At 43.9% G+C, this 19,469-nt stretch overlaps 1 protein-coding gene across 1 annotated transcript in view; it reads left to right on the top strand.

Annotated features, from left to right (window-relative positions):
• The window catches only part of LOC128719424 (uncharacterized), a 51,157-nt gene that overhangs the window by 22,371 nt on the left and 9,317 nt on the right, over positions 1-19,469 (top strand). Inside the window, exon 2 of the mRNA XM_053813049.1 lies at positions 9,952-10,073. Within this exon, the coding sequence (XP_053669024.1) occupies positions 9,952-10,073 (122 nt within the window). The remainder of the gene's footprint in view (positions 1-9,951; positions 10,074-19,469) is intronic.

Genomic DNA, 19,469 nt, shown 5'->3' with positions numbered 1-19,469 from the left:
GATAAGATGTGTTTATTGCAAGAAAGAGCATGGCAAGAGATGTATATTCCTGGGGTTGCGATTACGAAATGATGAAATTCCACAATTGTCGCTCATGCGGACGAACTATCTTACCGAGGGCAAAAAAGGGTATGTTACCAGGGTGATCCCCGATGGTTTTAATGCAACCACTACAGGGCTGAGAGTACTCCTTCCTTCTTCCCGGAGAAGTGTTCTTTTTTTTGCGCTCGACACTCCATCTACAGCCGGTGTCATGTTGCTTCTTGGGAGGCTTTACCGATGGCGTAAGGGAACCAGTTTCTCACCCACTCTGGGAAGGGATAGTGTCACCACTGCCGTCGCCCCCGCCGCCACCATGATCTAGGCCTTGGTGATCAAGCACACCACCGATACGGTGGTGTGCAGGGCGGAGGGCGTGCGGCATGTGACATCATTTTACCTTGGCGGGAGGTAAAATTACTTCACCGCATCGTATCGGCAAGAATGTCAATCGGCAATCGGGGAATGTTAATTTGCGTCTGATTTGCGTACGGTTCATGCGTAGCGTGCGGGAAAATTGAAGGGAAAATTGGATAAAAAATAGAGAGACCAAGGCGTTGCGAGGTTGGTTGGTGATTATTGTAATCAATTGCTAATTCGGGGCTTGCATTGCTGTAGGGTTGAAAGTAAAATTGAATTCATGTGAAATTAGTTTCTTTTGAAATCAGTTGCACGAAATGTTTATTTTCTTGAAATTTAAATTTTCAACAATTCACTAAAGACTTGCTATTAAAGGTAGTTTACGCTTGTGTTTGCAGTCACCGCTATTCGAAATTTCCTGGTAGGTTAAGTGAATATTCGGCAACAATTTTCTGAACGATCATTTGTAAAGATTAGTGATACTATTTCTTGTTCCTACTCGTAACTTTGTTTCCTGTGTTGGCTTTCCTTCTTGAAAAAATAATGGCTTCAACGGTAAACCCAACCTTACAATTTTGTCAACATCTTTTCCTTGCCGACTTTAACGATCGCAATGATGAGGAAACGATGCTGGAGGTGTATTATTGGTGCGTTTGTGACATGCTTTCGGCTTAATAACATCCAATAAAGCAGCCACGCCCTAACCGTTTAGAGACATTGGTACAGTTAACGATCAAATTTCCAAAAGATTGGATTTGGATGAGAGATGAATAAGTATCATGAAATTTGGGTGGATTAGTTTTAGTTTCCATGATCATAGATCACGGAAATGGTTGATCGTTATGTGAATGGGAAAAAAACATGACTATATGTTGCCTTGAAGATTATTACCATATTGTTACAATTTTACTATACGAAGGGAAAATGGGAAGAATTCTTGGACGAGCCCGTGACGGATGCGCGTCGGCTGCAGATTCTGTGCACCAGTTGGAGAGATGCAGTGTTTAAAAATAGCATCTGTTCCCTCCCTCTTCGGTTTCAGACAGAAAGAACCGAAAGCAAACGGTAGTGATTCGAGACGGATTAAGATTGTCCGTGAAACGCACGCGTGGAAGATGACGACATGCGCAGGGGATCCGTGCCCGATTTTGCCCCGGTTCAGCACAATGAGGCTGTGCCGCGTTCATACAATGCAAGGTAAACTCCAACCGTGACACAAACGTGCAGCGAGATGAGCAGAAAATCAGATTACCCGTAGGGCACTTCGCTATACGCGCCCATTTTTGCCAGATGGGCTGGAGAATCGTGCAGGTATATGGAGATGTCAGCATGCCGTCGACGGATGAAGAAAGATGAAATTGCCGGTCTGAACCTACGGGTGCGATGGCTCGTGTGTCCTACATGCGGTGCTATTTATGCCACGGGTAGGCGGCTTTTCTACACCGGCTGTGTTTATGTACGCTTTTACCAAGTGACTGAGTGCAGGCGGAGGTTTTTTTTAGTTTGAAGTCTTCATCATCGCGGCGCGCGATTGCATTCCATCAAGGACAGAAGCGTAGTTGGGTTGGAAAAATAAATCGTTGCAGTCGCGTAGTACAGATGGTGTTTTTCTGTGCACGGTTTTAGGGAACGTTGAGGGAACGCTGTTTGTACTTGTACTGTGGTGTTTGTATTAAAATATTGTCTTTTCTTTTCTTGTCTGAGATAGGTCGATGTTTGATCACTTTGAAATATGGATGCTCTTCGTAATACTTTAAAAGGATTTTCATTACTTTTTGTTGCACAAAATACACGGTTGTGGCTTAAATTGTAGCATATTGAGAAATTCAAGTTAGTCTTTGATCATTGATCATTTCTTGCCAGAACATCTGGAGCAACTTAAGACATCAAACATGTGTTATTGCTTATGTATACTGCTGAACATGTGTATTATGCTAACCAAAAAATGTTGAGATTCATCTTATTCAACTTCTGGATATCTATTATGGATAGATGGAAGATCACTGGGACAAACGTACTTGTAACTGATTAATGTATGAAGATTACAGTCAAGCAACTTTAACTTAAATTATAATAATTATAACAGCATGAATAATTAAATCTGAAGTAATATTAGACAGAAAAAATAATTAAGTTAAAAGCAAAAACTGTTTCCGTCCACACTGTGCCCCAGTATTGCGTGCAGCTTCGCCTGGTTGCGTTATGTTTTCACCGAAAAACTAGAGCAAAGTGAAAAGGGACACTATGCGTTGGTCACCGCACCGCAAGAGAGAATGAAAGCGCATCGAATATCATCCCCATGCTAATCCCCAAATAGTAGCATATACCCAGACAAAATCTGTGACCGACTCGATAAGCCGTGCCCTAGCGTGACCGGAAGGGATGGCCATCCTGGCGTGAAAAATAAAACTACCCGGCGTGCTCCCGTTGCATAAACTTACGCAACGCCCGGCACCGCCCGGCACGGCTGATGGGCGGGTACGATTTGCCTGCCGACATTCTTGCTACATTCCCGCGGTCATCCGGGTTGTGCATGTGGGACGTGATCAATCACCCCCGTGCGTCGTGAAAGCATGGCATGTTTTGGTTTTCTTATCCTCACACACTGGCCGAACGTAGAGGGGTATGTTCCGGAGCTAGGAGAGCGAATGAGAATGAAGGAAAATGTAACATCCATCGACACACTGACCCACTGCTGCGCTCGCTTACACGGTTCTCGGGCGTTTGCTCGCTGTCTATCTCTCCGCCATGCTGGTTATGGATCCCATCCAAAACGCCATGGGACTTTCCGATGATTTCCGATGAGTGGATTTTCACGAGCGTTAAAGAAAAACATAAATTTTCCTCGCGTTCCCCGAAAATGGGCGCGTGCGAGCGGCTCTCTGTGTGTGTGTGTATGTGCATAGCCCAGAAAGCATGGATAAAAATATAAGCAAAAAGCAAACAAACTGCTCGACGCGGAAAAGAAAACGGCCCATCCGACTGGAACGTAATGGGAAGCAAGATGGTTAAAGTAAACGACATGCATATATTTCCCGCGAGGCAGGCTTTCGTGGATTGGGTGGGACACTGTAAATTCGGCACGGTAAAAGTGTTACAAATCTGCACAAAGCTCGAACGAGAGCTCCCACGCTTTTAGCTTTCGGAAAGCATACATTGCAAAGGTTTTGTTGAAGATGATATCCAAAGAGCTTGTTTAGATCAAAACCCTCACTCAAGAGTACGGATTGCAACCAGAATGCCTTCAGTGCGAAAGAGCTCGTCCAAGGAGTTCTGTTCCAAAGTGCTAGAATAGGGACAGCACGGCAAAAACCGTCATGCCAATGATGGGTTCTCTACTTTACGCCAACAAAGCAAAACCGCAAATGACGCTTTCGCTTGGAAGCCCCTTACAGAAACAGCCGAGAACTGTCGAGAATCAACTCGATTCGCTTGCTTCGATTGCATCATTACATCATTAGCCGGGTTCGGATTGACGTTTTATCGGCGGATCTGGTTTGGGGGTGGTTAAGTTAATGGGGAATGAAGAAGCCTCACCGTGCCTCATAAGCGCATCCGTCGGATTTGATCGACGCCCGACGCCTTCGCCCTTGAAGGTAATGCGTAACGGCGCCGGGGCGGATTCCGTCGATTAAACCTACCGTCTCTATAGCCTGTCTAACTCATCCGGCTTCTTACATTCGCGACAGCTGCCGCTAATCGGGCGGTGACCACAAAGTGTCACATGGCGCGAGGAACTGAAGGCGGCTCGTCGCAGGCGGTAAGGCGGCCAACGATACACCACGAATAAGTACGCACATTCCATCGTAGTGTGCGTCTTCGTTACGCACGCAGACGAAACGATGCATGGGCATGAACGTGGCACATTGTCAGTTCGCGAGCCTGCACTCATGACCCCATTGGCGCAAAATGCATGTTGCGTTTTGTTCGAGGTCGCATCGGTGGTATCGATAGTTCAGTTGCCGTTACGATGCGTTTGTGTTGGTTTGATTGATCCAACCTGTCATCGCGATATGGAATCTTTGGTCAGTGATGTAAGAAATAATTAAACTTTGTACTTTAATTTAACGGTTATTTTTTTATCTTTTGAATGTCAGATTTACAATTAGAGAACTACAGTTTTACTATCGAATTTCGAACTTTTTAGGTGGGGATAAAAACCTTCCAACTTCAGTGAATATGCTCCTTTAGTTCCGACAATTCTACTTCATCTGTCAACCAATTCTCATACACATTACTTCAATGAGAAGAGAATAAGAAGATTTTAAACAAGATTTTGCACGTTTAATGCAGTATCTTATATTAAAATTTAGTTCCTTTCTAGTGCCATGTTATCGTCAAACCTGTATATTGTTGCAGCATTTGTATCGACTACTGGAACATCAGCAAACACAATAGTTTCATCATTTTATGGTATTGTTTGGCCGGTTTAGTTCCATCCCCGCCGTAATCATTAGCACAGCGTTAAAAGTTACAAATTATAGATGCATTGAAAATGTTTAAATTAACAAAGTTCAGACCAATTGTGCTTTCGTAAGCATTGTGCTGGGTATCGATACGTTCGCATCACATTCACACATTCAGTGCAGTGATTAGGATGAAATCTGTGTTTTCCCAAGATCGATGTTTATAGACTCACCACTCGTAAAAAGATTGATGTTGAAACAATAGTCTGTTTTGCGTGGAGGCTTCACTTTTTTTTTACACATCCACTGCTCCATCCATCATTTCGTAAGCAATCGAATTAATTAGTGTGGGTAGCGACTACAGGGAAAATAGGATGGAACGGACCGATGGAAACGGCAAAGCGAGGGCAAACAAGTTATGATTAAGTGATTGGAGGTCTCCCCTTACGTTTGAGGGTCCCTTTCCGATCGGTCGATAATCGCTGTTGCAGCATCACAACTCAACAATTAACTGTTAACAATAGTCTCCGATGGTTGACGTGATAGGAATCGGTTTCGACCAGTGCAATGCCATTAGTGGTTCATGTTTGACACGTGCCTGCAAGTGGGTAGAAAACCAAAATTTTCCTTCATTTAATTGACCTATTCGTTTTTCTTTTGTAAACGCTCAAATTCGATTGCTTCCTTTATTACTCGCGAAATATGCAAACACCAAATGGCTTTTGGGGCGCAGTGTTCGCAGACCAAGCAACCCGCGGCACAACAATTGGGCGGCACGCCCATTATGCGACCAATTAGCGATCCACTTACCGGTGCGTTCACTTTCGATTTTTGGCAACAGCTTTCGGCGTGTCGCATCCTGCTAGCGGAAGGAAATGTCCAAACAATTTCGAACCTGACGGTAGAAAACCAGTTCCCAGACGGTGTACGTAGACATGCAACAGGAAACCGCAAAAAAACGCACAAGCAAATATTCGGGCCTGGGTTAGAGCTGAGAGAAAATTCACCTCACTTAAAGTGACATAAGCTGCGCTCGATTGTGCTCCCTTCACATTCACCTGAACCATCGCGGCAGGATGCTCTGACTGCTCTTATTATTTTTTTTGTTTGCTACTTTCTCTATGCATTTACCGCGAAGAAGAAAATGGATTTTGATTAAATAGAGGAGTAAAATCGCAAAAGAAAAGTAACAACATAATGCAGGCACAATGTCACATTCCGCGGCACGTTAAAATCGAAAGTGCCAACTGCATCCCCCCATCAACTTCAGGGTGCAATCAATCGAAATTGAAGCTTTTTGGTACAGATGCATATTTTACCTAAAGCCACTCTCATGTGGAGTGGCAAGCGACTCTTATGGGTGGGTACATTTAAAGTACATTTCCTTTTTTGCTCGATTTTGTTGCAAATTAGATGAAAATTTCATGCCTAGCACCACTTTTTTCGAAAGCCGTTACTGTTGACTATTTTTTCTTGGTAAAAGGAAAAGTATTTTTTGAAAGGGTGACGAGCGTGCTTTTGTTTTATTTGATTTATTTTGTTTTATCCTCCCCTCCGGTTTCGACCACAATTTATCGCATTCCAACCGATGGGAAACGAAGCTAGCTGACACCGACGGAAGAAAAGCCTCTCATGTGCGTTAGAAAGATTAGTCGAAACAACAGAAAGAGGCGCACTGTATCTTGCGTGTCGCAGAATTAATCGCTGCTTTGCCCATCGCAACCTCACACTATCTGGTTGCTGAGGCGGAAGTCGATTAGCGCTATACAGGGTCGGAAATTGGGATTGAATAAGGTTCCCGCAGCCCGTACCACGCCAAACACCGGCACCTGGTACGCGATGCCGTGTTCCATACAGTTGCCCTTCAACGGTACGCCATCTCGCCACAGGGCGTATCGATCTTGGCACCCCAGGGAACGAGCGTGTTGATTGATTGGTTGGACGTACACGGACCGGATCGTGTTCGCTTCCGGTTTTCGGTAACTGTCATCGATGCGTTTGTGATTTTATTATTTTTTCTCGCCTTACTTTTACCGGCTCGCGAACGCGCCGGTTGGCAATGGGCGGAAATTGTTGTTTACCGGTGGTTGGACGATGGAAAACGGTTTTTTTTACATTGCCTTGTGGTGATTGTCGAACGGAGCAATGGAGGATGTCACCCGGTAATGTTGTGTAAATGATCGGTAACTATTAGCGTATAAATTAGGTTAGGATTGCGGTTTAATTATAGATATTTGGCTGTGCGCGTTACGATAACGATTATGTTTAATCGTGAAAGGGCAGGTTGTTACAAAAAACAACGTCCACGGATACTCAAGTAATATGATGGAAATACACGATTTATGGGGTACATGATCTACAGCACGTTAGAAGAGGTAGTTCGTGCTAAATAGAAGTTGTACGGCCTCTTAAGGACCGCTCAGGACAAGCTGGTAACAAAAGGTTGGTTGAAGAAATGAATCCTTATTGGAATTATATTCAAAATAATCACATTTAAAATCTATCACTGGAATAGTCATTACGACTGCAACCATGCGAATCGCTCAGCCGCAGGGTTCATGAACCTCCGAATAATCCCCCCCCCCCCATTCCAATGATCATTCACCTGCCATCGGAGCATCGCAGGTAGGGGAGGCTTAATTTTCCTTTCTAGGCAACCGTGAACGCGCACGAGATTCACGGCCACTGGCCAACTCTCGCCCAATTTTGATCAAGACAATCAACCGGGCCGTGAAGTTTGTGCGGCAAACGCTAGACACGTGAGAGAGTGGATAGATGTTATCGGAAAAATAATCTCCCGCCACTTCAGCCAACCTTAATTCAAGAAAAAAAACAACAACAACAACCACCACCAAATGCTTTCTTCGTGTTATTTTCATCAGCTGGCGAGGCGCATAAATTATGCACCACCAAAAGCTTTCTTTTCGAACGGCTCCCCAGCGATGGCACGGTGCGGCTGTTGGATGGTTGGTGGCTATGCTTGTGCCTACCAGAGACCTGTGATGATCAAGATCAGGAATGGTGACCATTTACCAAAACCAAATGCGTGAAAATTACGCCGCAATGCTCGCTCCGATCGGTTGCATAGCAGGTGGAAAACGCTCTATCGTGATGCTCTCACAACTGGCAATTATTAATGTGACAGCTAGCGAAGATTACAGTTCACAGTACGCTCGGCTAGATGATGTCGCGCAAAAAAAAACCCTCGAATCGCCATTTGCCTGCACTAAACGAGCGATTTACATTCACGCTTCAAAAGGGATGCAAAGTTGGTGTGAGGGAAATGGGGAACTATTAAGATAAGCCTTATACCATGATTGAGTGGGAAGTCACCGAAACCGCTGTTGTGAGCGAGCCAATTAGTGCAAGACTCACCTCGATCGTACACCGGCATTATCGTCGTGGGCAGTCTCCAGAAGTCGTTGCGGAGGGAATTTATGGTTCACTTTCTTATCATCTCGTTTTCCGCCGCACGTGCTCAGCGGGAAGGTGTGTGGACATGCGGCCTACGCTCGGTGTTGCGATCTGTGAAGGCGGGCGTGTCACGTTGGCTGCCCATACTCAACAGCTGCCACCCGGAGCATCTTATCGTGTGGGTCGCTTCATCAAAGGCTCACGGTGTAGTGTTTTCGAAGAGTGTCTCGCCATGGTGCAGATTCGGGGACTTTCTCTACACCGCAGCGCTCCCAGCGATCGCGAACGGAATCGTAACGATACGTTCATCCTCACGAGGTGATCAATTAGTTGCTCTCGTTGTGGTGTTAATGATCGGTTAACGAATTGTTTTGATGCCGATTGCGAACAGTGCTGCGATGTGTAATTGGTAAGAGTCGCAACAAAAGGTCGTTTGCGAGTCTCAGTTTGATGCAAAACGGTTCAATTTATTTACCAAACATTGACGTTGGATGACTGGCACGAATCTGTGTATTTTATCTGCACTCGTTTATAAAAAAGATACAAGTTTATGATGTTATGAACTGTTGTGCGGTACACGGTTTATTTGTATCTTTGACAAAAAGACTGGAATAAATTATACTATTATTGCCTTAGCGTGATGTCGTGACGCGCATGTTGTTTGGTTATAACAATAATTGTCAGTAATTGAATTTGCATAGACCTAGAGCCGAAGCTCATATAGCAGTAAACTTAAAGGCACCACTTTCCGAAATAATAGAATAAAATTATCATTGTCTCTATAAGTCTTTTTCCCCATCTGAAGATCTCATCTCCTGAAGAAGATCTAATTACAATATGGAAAATGTGCTTCGTTGATGGATTTACATAGCAATTGAAAGCGTTACACAGGCGTTTGATATCCTTGTCAACTCGTATTTACTGAGCAACTCGCATTGAAGAGAGTCTCGTCATTGACACATTTTTCTATCTTTACAGCAGTTTCTTTGGAACGATCTAGAACGTTGGTCGTATCAGTTTACATAGACATTTTGCAAATGAAAAAAGCAATCGATAATAGCTCCAATCGAATAGGATAAGATAAGAAGTAGAAATAAATTCCTTCCACTAATCGGAGTACATGACGTTAAGTAGAAAATGGCAAAAAGGGTACCATTACGAGTCCCATAAATGGGGTTTCATTTATTATTGTTGGTTGGGAACGAGTTTGTTTGTGTGTGGGATTTCTTAACTCGTCAGGAATTCCAAATGTGTCATGAGACAGATGACTTTAAGCTACATTCGCTTTTGCTCGAGATTAAGCTATCACACACTAATGATAAACGTGATTTAACCGAAAAAAAAACAATGCAAAAACATATTTACACAACCCGGCCTGACGTCATTCAGATAAAAGGTAAATTGCCATCTCTGAAAACGCTTATTATGCAGTTAGTTGGTCGCTCGCTTGCCGGACATCTCCAACAGGCTAGTGCACGAGAACGTTATCTGCATTATGTGAAACAACATTCAACAGTGCTCCTCTTTGGTCACGTTGGTCTAATTGCCACCCCTGGAGGCAGTTATTATTTCACCCGTAAGCCTCCATCTTAAACGGCAGAGTGTACCGATGGCTTTGTACGTTTGAACGCTTCTTACTAGATTGTTTGTTGTAATGTTTGTATGTACTCCCATACACTAATTACCTCAATTTATTTGTTTGTTCTCTTTTTTGCATAATTTTTTCAACCAGGTGACACATCGGACTACCGGTGACGTAATGGTGCTGAAGATGAATCAACGGCGTGCCAACCGACCCAACATGTTGCGCGAAGTTCAGCTGTTGAACAAACTGTCCCACCCGAACATCCTGAGGTAAGTGACACGATGGATCCATACCGTTGCATTCATCGAACGCTTCTTCGTCCATTCATTCACCGAGGCCTTAAGTTACTACACCGCTGCAAAACGACCTTAAAGAGCGTCTAGTCAATGTTGTCTGGAGTAGTACCGACCGGAAGTGAGCGGCACCTGTGGGAAGCTGTCGAAAGAATGGGTGTGCAGTGTAATTGATTTAAAAAGCCATTTCCCATTCCAGTCTCACGGAGCGACCGTAGGGTCAATGCAATTTCTAGCCGTGTTTTCCTACACCATCCGTTCGTTTACCTTCTACTGGGTGTACAGACCAACATCTTGACGATTCTATCGATGTTGATATAAGGATGGACGTTATGGCGAGGGAATGCCCGGGAATCGGTTGCTGGTTTGCCTACTGGCTGTTGACTCTTGCGGTGCCTGAGTTGGAAGAAATGGATTTACGTTGATATGAACTTCCGGCTTGGAGAAGGGTTTGTCCACCCCCACCCCCACTACCTCCTTATTATTCTAGCATCAGGTGAAAAAAGGGGCTCGCCGATATCGCGACATGGAAGCAAACACATGGGCGAGTAAAAATTACACGTTAACACGAACGCGCACAGAAATGCATCCTTCCTTCATCGTCTAGACGAGGGTGTTCGTCTGTGTTTACAAGGCTGAACCTCCACCGATTGTCTGGCTGGTGGTTGGTTTACCATTTGCTCCGTTGTGGGCGAGGTGGCATACCTTGCATTCCACAAATCCTTTACGCGCACTTATGATGGCATGGAATGTCGTGATTGACGGTGTAATCGCATTTTGATTGTGAATAGCATGCTGTCGGGAAAATCAATATTCGCAACGAAAGTAAAATGAAACTGTTTCTCTGCATGAGTCGTTTTCAATTGGTGTGATCTTGAACTGGTTTTGAAAATAATTGGTCAATTTGTCTACAAAGGGTTGGCATTTAAATGCATACGGCACCTTTATATGCTTGGAAATGTTTTGCTCAGCTTCAAACAGGTAATGGACTCAAAATTAAGCATTTCACAAACATTAGTGTTCTAAATGGCAATTGGGATTTTTTGGAATATCTTGGATATGTTAATATTTTCAAAATAATGTTGTACATGCTGTTAGTTTTCTATGTTATATATTTAATTAGAGTTAAATATCTGAACTCTTAGCACTGAACTGAAAACACTTAACAACAAGCAGGCGGAAGAAAAGACCGAAAAAAGAGAAACCGAATCTCACGTACGTTTCGGTGCACCGGATTGTGGCACGCGGGTCCGTGGCATGAGCTCCTAGCGGGAAGATTTATTGTTGTGTATGGGTAGCTCAGTCGCACACACGAGCACCAAAGCATCCATTTTCACATTGGCGTGGAAAACGCGATCGCGAGTACCGAGCACACGGCTCGCTTCCCCGGCACATTGGAGGGCACATAAAGTTCAAGGGTCGGTGGCCCTATACGATGCGGAAAAGACGCCCAATGCTGAACGTTGGCATGGGTGTACGGAAACTGGTAGGCCTACGGTTTGAACGAGTTTTCGTTTGCTCAGCAATGGTTCGAGTGGGCAAGACAATTCGTCCGATACCAGCGTCTTTTGGGGGAGATTTTCCCAACGATAAAGATGGTTTCAGTGTGGATTAAATATTTTTTTATGCCCAATGTTACAAGTATAATGTTTTAAAATAATGTTTAAAAACTTTAGAGTTTTAGAACAAGGGTTCTGGTGAATGTGTGGTATTTTAAATCCATTTACCCTGTGAAGCTAATGAATTATTGCTGCTCAACATCCGACTCCTGTTGTTGTCCCCTGCGCATAAACTATTCAGCGTTGAAGCCGAGCGTTTTGTGGGTAACTGCTGTACAGTCTTTTTGTGTTTCGTGCATTGGCTGGCCTTGATACTTCGTTCTGTTATGCTCGCGCGATCGGTGAGTGTTGTGTGTTTTGCGGTAATTTATTCATCTTCGTAAACCCTAAGCCGGAAATGGCCGTGTGAGCAGCGGGCATCTATGCAGAGCGTTTTCATGATTCCCGCAAAACAGCCACACAGCCCGCTGAACGCCGCCGAACATTGTTTTGTTTATTTAATTGCAATCTTTAATATGGACCGCTGGAATGAGTGTTCAGTTTCTCCATCCAGGAGCTACACGGTGAAAGGTGCGAGGGTAGAACGATCGTCTGTTTGCTTTTGTTTTGTACGCTGTTTTCACACACCGTTTTTTGTGACGATACGCAAAGTACTCTTAGTTTGTTGCAATGGTCCAGAGACGTTAAGCGACTCTTGCAGTCACTCTTAACTGCAATGGGTCTTTCACTTCGTTCGGCGTTTTTTTTTTCCTCTGTTTGTTTGCGTTCCTGCTGCTGTATTCCTTTTTTGTGTGTTGCCTCTCCTACATACAATTGCTCCCGAATCGGTAAACATTGCCTTCGATTTGCAACAGCCATTGCTGTTTGCTGCTGGCATCGCCACAAAAGGTGGAGAAATTTATCTCTCGAAGCAATGCATGTTCAGTATGCATCGAGCAGCGCGCACTGCCGCTGTAATGAAATCAAAACAAATGAAATCATATGAAAGGTAGGGAGAAAAAATGGTGATGAAAAACCTGAAAACACCTTTATACAACAGTTTGCAAACACACTCACACACACAAACTCGGACAGCCTTGGCAGAGGAGACGCCTGATGAACGTGGCGTGGCATCAAGCGAGAGTTCGCGCCTCGGTTGGATGCCACCCGATCTTTAGCGGGTGTGCGTCGGATCAACATGGAAGGAAATTAAGAAACGAGAGTGAAAGCACTCCGTACACTCGTCGGCTCATTCGGCCAACGCACCTTGTGCTTCTTCTCGAATTTTCTTTCCAATTTTCTTGCTTGCTTCATCTTCAATATACTGATCGTTGTCTCCAAAGAGTTGGGTTTTTTATGCTTTTGCAATGTACTTTTGAAGTCCTATTGATTGTTCTTCTTGTCTTTGTATGTTTAGATATATTTTTTGAAGTTTTTTTTTAATGAAAACATTAAACATTAATTTTGTATATTCTCGAAAATTTTTATAATTTTTCAGGTATTCCATTTCTTACCCCTTCTACTGGATTTCTGGAGTACATTTTAAATGTTTGCTCCAACGCAACGCAACGTGCCAATCGAGAAATCTCTTATTTTGAACAAACATACGGACACATTCTAATTCAGCCTGAAGAGAGTCCAGCAAAGGCTCCAACTTTACCCAGCTTTACTCGAAAATGCCTGCATCCCATCGCAGCTATGTTACGATCATTGACAGTTTGTTTTGCACCGACTGCACTTGATCGTCACGAGCTGCAAACGTGTTTGCCGCTTGTAGCGCCCCTGCTTGTTCGCTGAGGTACAACAGACGAAGTTAAAGACCCGCTTAACATACAGTATCGCAGTATCGCAGATCGTAAAACAAAGACCCCAAGCAACGGGTGATGGGTGGTGGTCCAAACGGTACGAGGGTGCGTAAATGATCACGTTTACATTTGGCGAGCGGGCGGGTACTGGCTGGCTGTGTTGTTATTTTTACGCTTAGGCGTTTGTTTCCCCTTCGTACCTTTCGATTAGGTTTGCACTTGATGAGGAGACCGCTCGGCACAGATTGTAGGAGGCGAAAGAGAGTCTCTTTCGTGGGGCGAAGATACGGCAGAGCTTGCCAACTGTAGCCGATGAGCGATGTTATGTTTCGTTTGCGCACGAGTACCAGTAGGGCAGTAGCAGTCAATGTTGCCACCAACTAACTTTGCTGCAAGTCGGCGCCTCGGGGGGAGGGTGGGTGGTTGAGATTTTCACGGCGTGGGTCTATGAACTTGCTGAAGGTTACGGCGAGCGCAAAAGGCTTCGTTGCAGGAGGTGTGCTCGTTTGTGACGGCGTGATCTAGAACTGCAGCGATCGTGGTCGTCATCCACCCACCCCCAATTGGGTGTAGAAGAAAATTTCCTTTCGAGTTTGAATGGTTTTTATTGCAGCAAGAAATACTTCAAAAGCCGAGCAAAGACTCCAATAGTAATAAAGAATAGCAGTGCACAAACTGTAATTAATTAATATTATAATAAGGAAGATTTTTATCCGGCTTTCTGGAATTTGTCGAGATGAGTTTCCTCGGAAGCTATTTATATGATGCACGCGGGTCCCTTATTGCGCTGCTTAATGTTGGAGGACGTCCTTAAATCTGCTTCGAAATGTGGTTGTTTAAACAACAGTGAAATCATTTTTCTTCCACTGTCATCCCCATCGGTTTGTAACCGTTAGTATCAATTATTCAAACGTTAAATCTTCGCGTTTGGCCATGTCCATTTGGATGTACAAGATTGAACGCTTTGTAACAACCATTTCAATTTTGCGATCGTTTTGTTGCCTTCGCCATGGTTCTGCGGAATCGGCGTGGGGCCCGTTATTATAACGACCCCTTGGTATACAAACATATCACATTGAATCATCTGCCGACGGTTTCGAAGAGGTTTCGACCAGAAACATATGCGTGTTTTTCACCTTTTCACCAGACGTTGTTATTGCTTTCAGCGTGAAAATTGAATTGGTTTGACGTTTGTTTTCTTTTTTTTTACTTTTCAACTACATTTTGTGATGGTTTTGTGTACTTCTTTTCTCGCTGCCGAAAATATACGTGGGTGACTGTTTGGGAGCTATTTTTGGAACCGATTCGAACAACCTGTACGCTATTTTGGGAGCAGGAAAAATGTGAATAATTCGGTTACTGGCTTTTATTTATATGTTTTTTTTCCGCGGACCGTATACATTCCTGCCATTTCGCCCTATAATTTGGCGTTCATATCATTATAATAATGATCGCGCGAGGGCTATATTTGTCGTAATGTTGTTGGTTCAATTTGGCTAATTAGGTACCCTAACCCAGGAACATACGGTGCCTTATCTCGCGTGTACCCATGGAAATACGCGATAAGATCATAATAAACAGTCGAAATGGTTCGTTATTGTTATGTTTGCCGGGTGGATTTACCTTTCCCGCCGCAACAATAATTCATTATTTTGATCGACTGTTTAACTTTCGCTTTTCGGCATTTTAATATCGCTGCTTAAAACTCGTTATTGCCATGCGAATGCATAACGCCTCTCGCTCACCCTACAACCGCAAATTTGTTTACGCGGGGTATCGCCAGATAAGCGTACTCACGTGATGCAAAATCGTTACTGGAAGGCAACAATTAAAAAAACCCTCCCAAATATTGTGCGATCACTTTCATTTGTGCGCTCGTACCCCTCGGGTGGGTAGTTTTCGTGCCCGGAAATGCATCGATACTGCATGTAGCAAACTTCGATGCAATCAGCAACGAAAATATGGGCATAATGTTTCTCGCCTTACGCCGGTCAGTATGGTTCATTGCATAAGACAGATTCAAGCTACTTCACAACACACAAGGCAAAAGGCATGTCTTCGTACATCCTGCTGCCGTGCTGCTTTCCATCAGCTGGTGCTTTTATTTGCTCGCCACAGCGCGTAAATGTGGCCATGTTTTGGCAGTAAAACGGGTGATCAAGACTTAAAGAAGCAGTAAGCATAAAACATAATCGCGAGAACATAAAAACTACAATCTGCCAAACATTGAAGCTATCTCGTCGTCTTCGTGGCCGTTGCACGGAAGCGGATAGTGTACGGTCACCCGGAACCGGTATTTCGTCGCGTAGCATCGCTTTTGATCGTTGCCAGTCGGACAGCTGATACAAAAACGATCACCACCAGCGACACAGCGCTCGGATGGAAGCGCGTTCGCGGCCTCTCGCCGATGTTCGACAAAAGCCGTTGGACATTGCTCCATTTGTGTCTTTCGTATCGATCCCACCGACTAGCGGCAAGGGATTGGTGATTTAGCATACATGAGCAACACGTTTCATGTGTCGCTGCCGCGGTAGGGAAATAAAATCGAAACCGTTTGCGCATCGAAAGTGAAATTTGTTTTTGGAAAGCAACCTGATCTGCTTTGTTACCGGTACAAGATGTTGGATCGAATCGGGTGAAATGTGCGGATCGTAGGTGTGTGCATATTTATGTTGAGAATTCGCAACACGTTTAGCGGATTTGCATTCACTCGTGACGTGTGTCAAACCTGTCGATGTTGCTTAGGGTGAAAAAAAAACGCTTTACCATCTCTTGAATAAGCAAAACAACATCGCATAAAATTTAAATCATGCAATCACAATACGCTTGCCTTTATGTTGTTGTACCGTTTCTAAAATAGTTTCTTTTTTTCTGAACGCTTTAAAGGCTAGAAAAAAGCGAAACCGAATCATTGATTTGATGTTGATCGCCATTGGTTTTATTGCCGCTTTTCGAAGCTGCTGCTCCATTTCCGTAGAGATAGCGTTTCGTAGTGTCTCCCATTGACACTTGCTCGTGTTTGCTTGCTTTAATTGCACACTTGGGTAAATAATTTACTCCCTTGCGTAGCGACTTGCTTCACCTTCACCATGTCATCCCTTATTCTTCATCGCACCGGTTGAAGTAGCGGTCATGGATCAAGCGTACGGCAACGGTTTTGCAACCGACGTGGTAACAACACGGGGAACCCAATATGGACACACGCTCAAGATCGTTTAGATCTCATGATCGACCTCAATTGGTCAAATGATGGTTGCAGGGTAAGTGAAGAAAGGTCACCAAGCATGATGGAACGGTACTGGAGACGTTCTGTACTAATTGATTGCGTCTGAATGTCTACTGGGTGTCGCCTTTGAGAACAAGTCATCAATAGGAATTCTTGAAACGTTTCACACTTCGTTGGCGCCAGGTTCGACGACTTAAATCGCGATCATCGTTCTGGAAAATTCTTCAAAACTACTCACTGTATCACTGCAATCGTTTATCCAATGTTGCGGAGAAATAGCTTTCATCGATCGAGAAAAATAACCCAAATAACTGCCACCATAGAGGATCACCTGAAGCACCAATTACGGTTGTCTACTGCTTCGTTCAACTTGCGGTAGAGAAGCATTCCAAAACCGAACACCAATTGACCACCAATCGATTTAAGATCGCAAGTTGGCAGCTTACGGGAGTTTTGTGGGGCCATAAATCATTAGCTGATAGCTTTCAGCGCGAGAATGATGGGAAAATGATGTTCGTCTGGCAATCAACATACGATCGGCACCGTTTGGACAATCGGGGCGAAATCAGCACCACGATGTCCCTGAGGCATCAATGGGAGACAGTTCTCTCCGCACCTGAACCGGTACTTTCGTACGCTATCCCCAAGCTTGCCGCGTCCGAAAGCACACTCGAACGACGCAACATATTTCCCTTGTACCAACACACCGACCATAACGGTTCCTTCCGCTTTCACGAGCATCTCGGAAGGAAAGTAGGCGCCCGAGAGCTGATCAGGCGCACTTTGTTGCGCTTTGCTCCTGGAGAAGATTAGGGTTGCGCTTGCGGTTGACAGACATGAACGCCAGCATAGTCGCCGGCGTGTCACGTGCCTAATTTTCGGCCTAACGGATGAAATTTCTCCCGCAGACCTTCATCCATCAGCCACAGATACGCTTCACACGAAATGATGAGCTTTATGGGTAGCCTGATGCCTGATACCCTCAGGCAAGCAATAATAATCGCCTCAGGAAAGGAATGAAGCGGTTTCTCGGCTAACGAGATTATAACATTCAATGCAGTCTCGATGGCCGCGAGCTGCCGCGGTTTTGTCAGCCATTTACCGGATGGGAAAGGTGCAGGAAACGTGATTGTGTAACGGGGATTCGTGCAATTGGCAGCAATGTGCCGATGTACAAATTTGATTCATTCAATAGATACAGCAAAACAACAGGTTGGGTTGCTGCAGCGATACATGCATGAAGCAGTGGAAATTCCACAGAAATTAAAGCATCATTTGATTGTGTTTTTGGTTGCAAAAATGGGGAAAAATCGATCTTTCAACCAAACCAACCGAGGTTTGGTTTACCTTCAAATCTCAATCAATACGATCACGGTTGGATAAACGTGGAGCCGCGGAACATTTGTAAGAAAATGGAGCGATAAACAAGCATCATTTGAATAATGGGGGAGAAAACCCTCCGCGGCCGGCTCCGTTGCAAGGGCGCTGCCAACGAATGGGACCGTTCGGGCGGAACGTCTCGAGATGAAATCCGAACTGTGCGCCATAACAATTCGAATGGGTTTTGGTATGCAATTGGGTTGGGTCGGGTTTTTGGGTGGATTAAAGGCATTATTTAAAACAATAAAAGAAGGGATTAGTTCTGGAAAACCGGTAAGCGTAATGCGGCGTACCGAATCAGGGCGGGTAAATAAGTGGAGCATTGCATTTATTTGCTTTCGTTGTCGGCGGTGAGCCTGCTTTGGAGATTGTGTTGTGCTGGATTTTTTTTCTGAAATACGCGCATTTGCTTTGACTGTTGAAGTTATTTTCAAAATTATATCGTTTACTGCATTTAGCGCTGTATTTTCGAGGAAATACCATATATTTTTTAATTTTCTTGATGCTCTAGTTTAAGTCTTGATTACTAAGTAAAAGAAAAAGTCCCAAAGAGTTAGTTTACCTCTTCGAAAATGTAAATTCTGCAAGCAGCACTCATAATTACTCGAAAACTCTGGAACCGAGGGACTTGAAAGTTCCTTAGAGCATTAGCATTCCTTAGAGCTGTTGACAAAATTTACTCCTTCATAAGTTAAAGTTTTATAGTCAAAATACTTACAAAATTTAGGTGGATAACCGCTTTTACAACTTTTAATAATTTGTCACCGAATAAAATGATCGTCATTTAAAGTATTAGGTCCTAGTATCTTCTCCTACAACATGTCTCAGCTGTTAGTTCCTGGTAAATTTTGACAACATGTCAGTTGGTACTGAGTATATTTTCTACGCTCCATAATAATGTGAACTTAAAGATATTTTAGTAAACTTATTTTAACTTACTGTTGAGTGTATGCGCTTTCTTCTGCATACATACTCCAATCTAACAATTCTACAATAGCTTCTGAATTCTCTTATGAATTTTCAAGGTTTTTTTAAAGTGTCTTGTAATGGTCTATAATGAACATTTATTTTGGTCTAATGATATAGAATGATTAATTAGACCAAAATAAATGTTCATTCAGTGCAGAAATATATCATATAGACACGACCCGAAGCGAACAAATTGTAGTTCCTCGTACCGAATCGGGAAAATTATCGCTTCCTGCTTACCACCGCTAGGGCCCTGACGAACGGCAAGCGTCATTGGATCTCGATTACATCAACCTGAGCATTATGGTTGTTTGGCTGCAACGGTGTAACCAACCGCAATAAAGTGCAGTGATTAGGACTCGGTTGGCGTGTTTCGATGCGCTCCTCCACACTTTTAGTACCGGCTCCACAATGACACCTACTATATATCTACTTTGTTTCGTTCGATTATGTC

The sequence above is a fragment of the Anopheles marshallii genome, chromosome 2 (assembly GCF_943734725.1).
Source record: "Anopheles marshallii chromosome 2, idAnoMarsDA_429_01, whole genome shotgun sequence".
NCBI lineage: Eukaryota > Metazoa > Arthropoda > Insecta > Diptera > Culicidae > Anopheles > Anopheles marshallii.
This window is presented reverse-complemented; position numbering and strand designations above follow the sequence as displayed.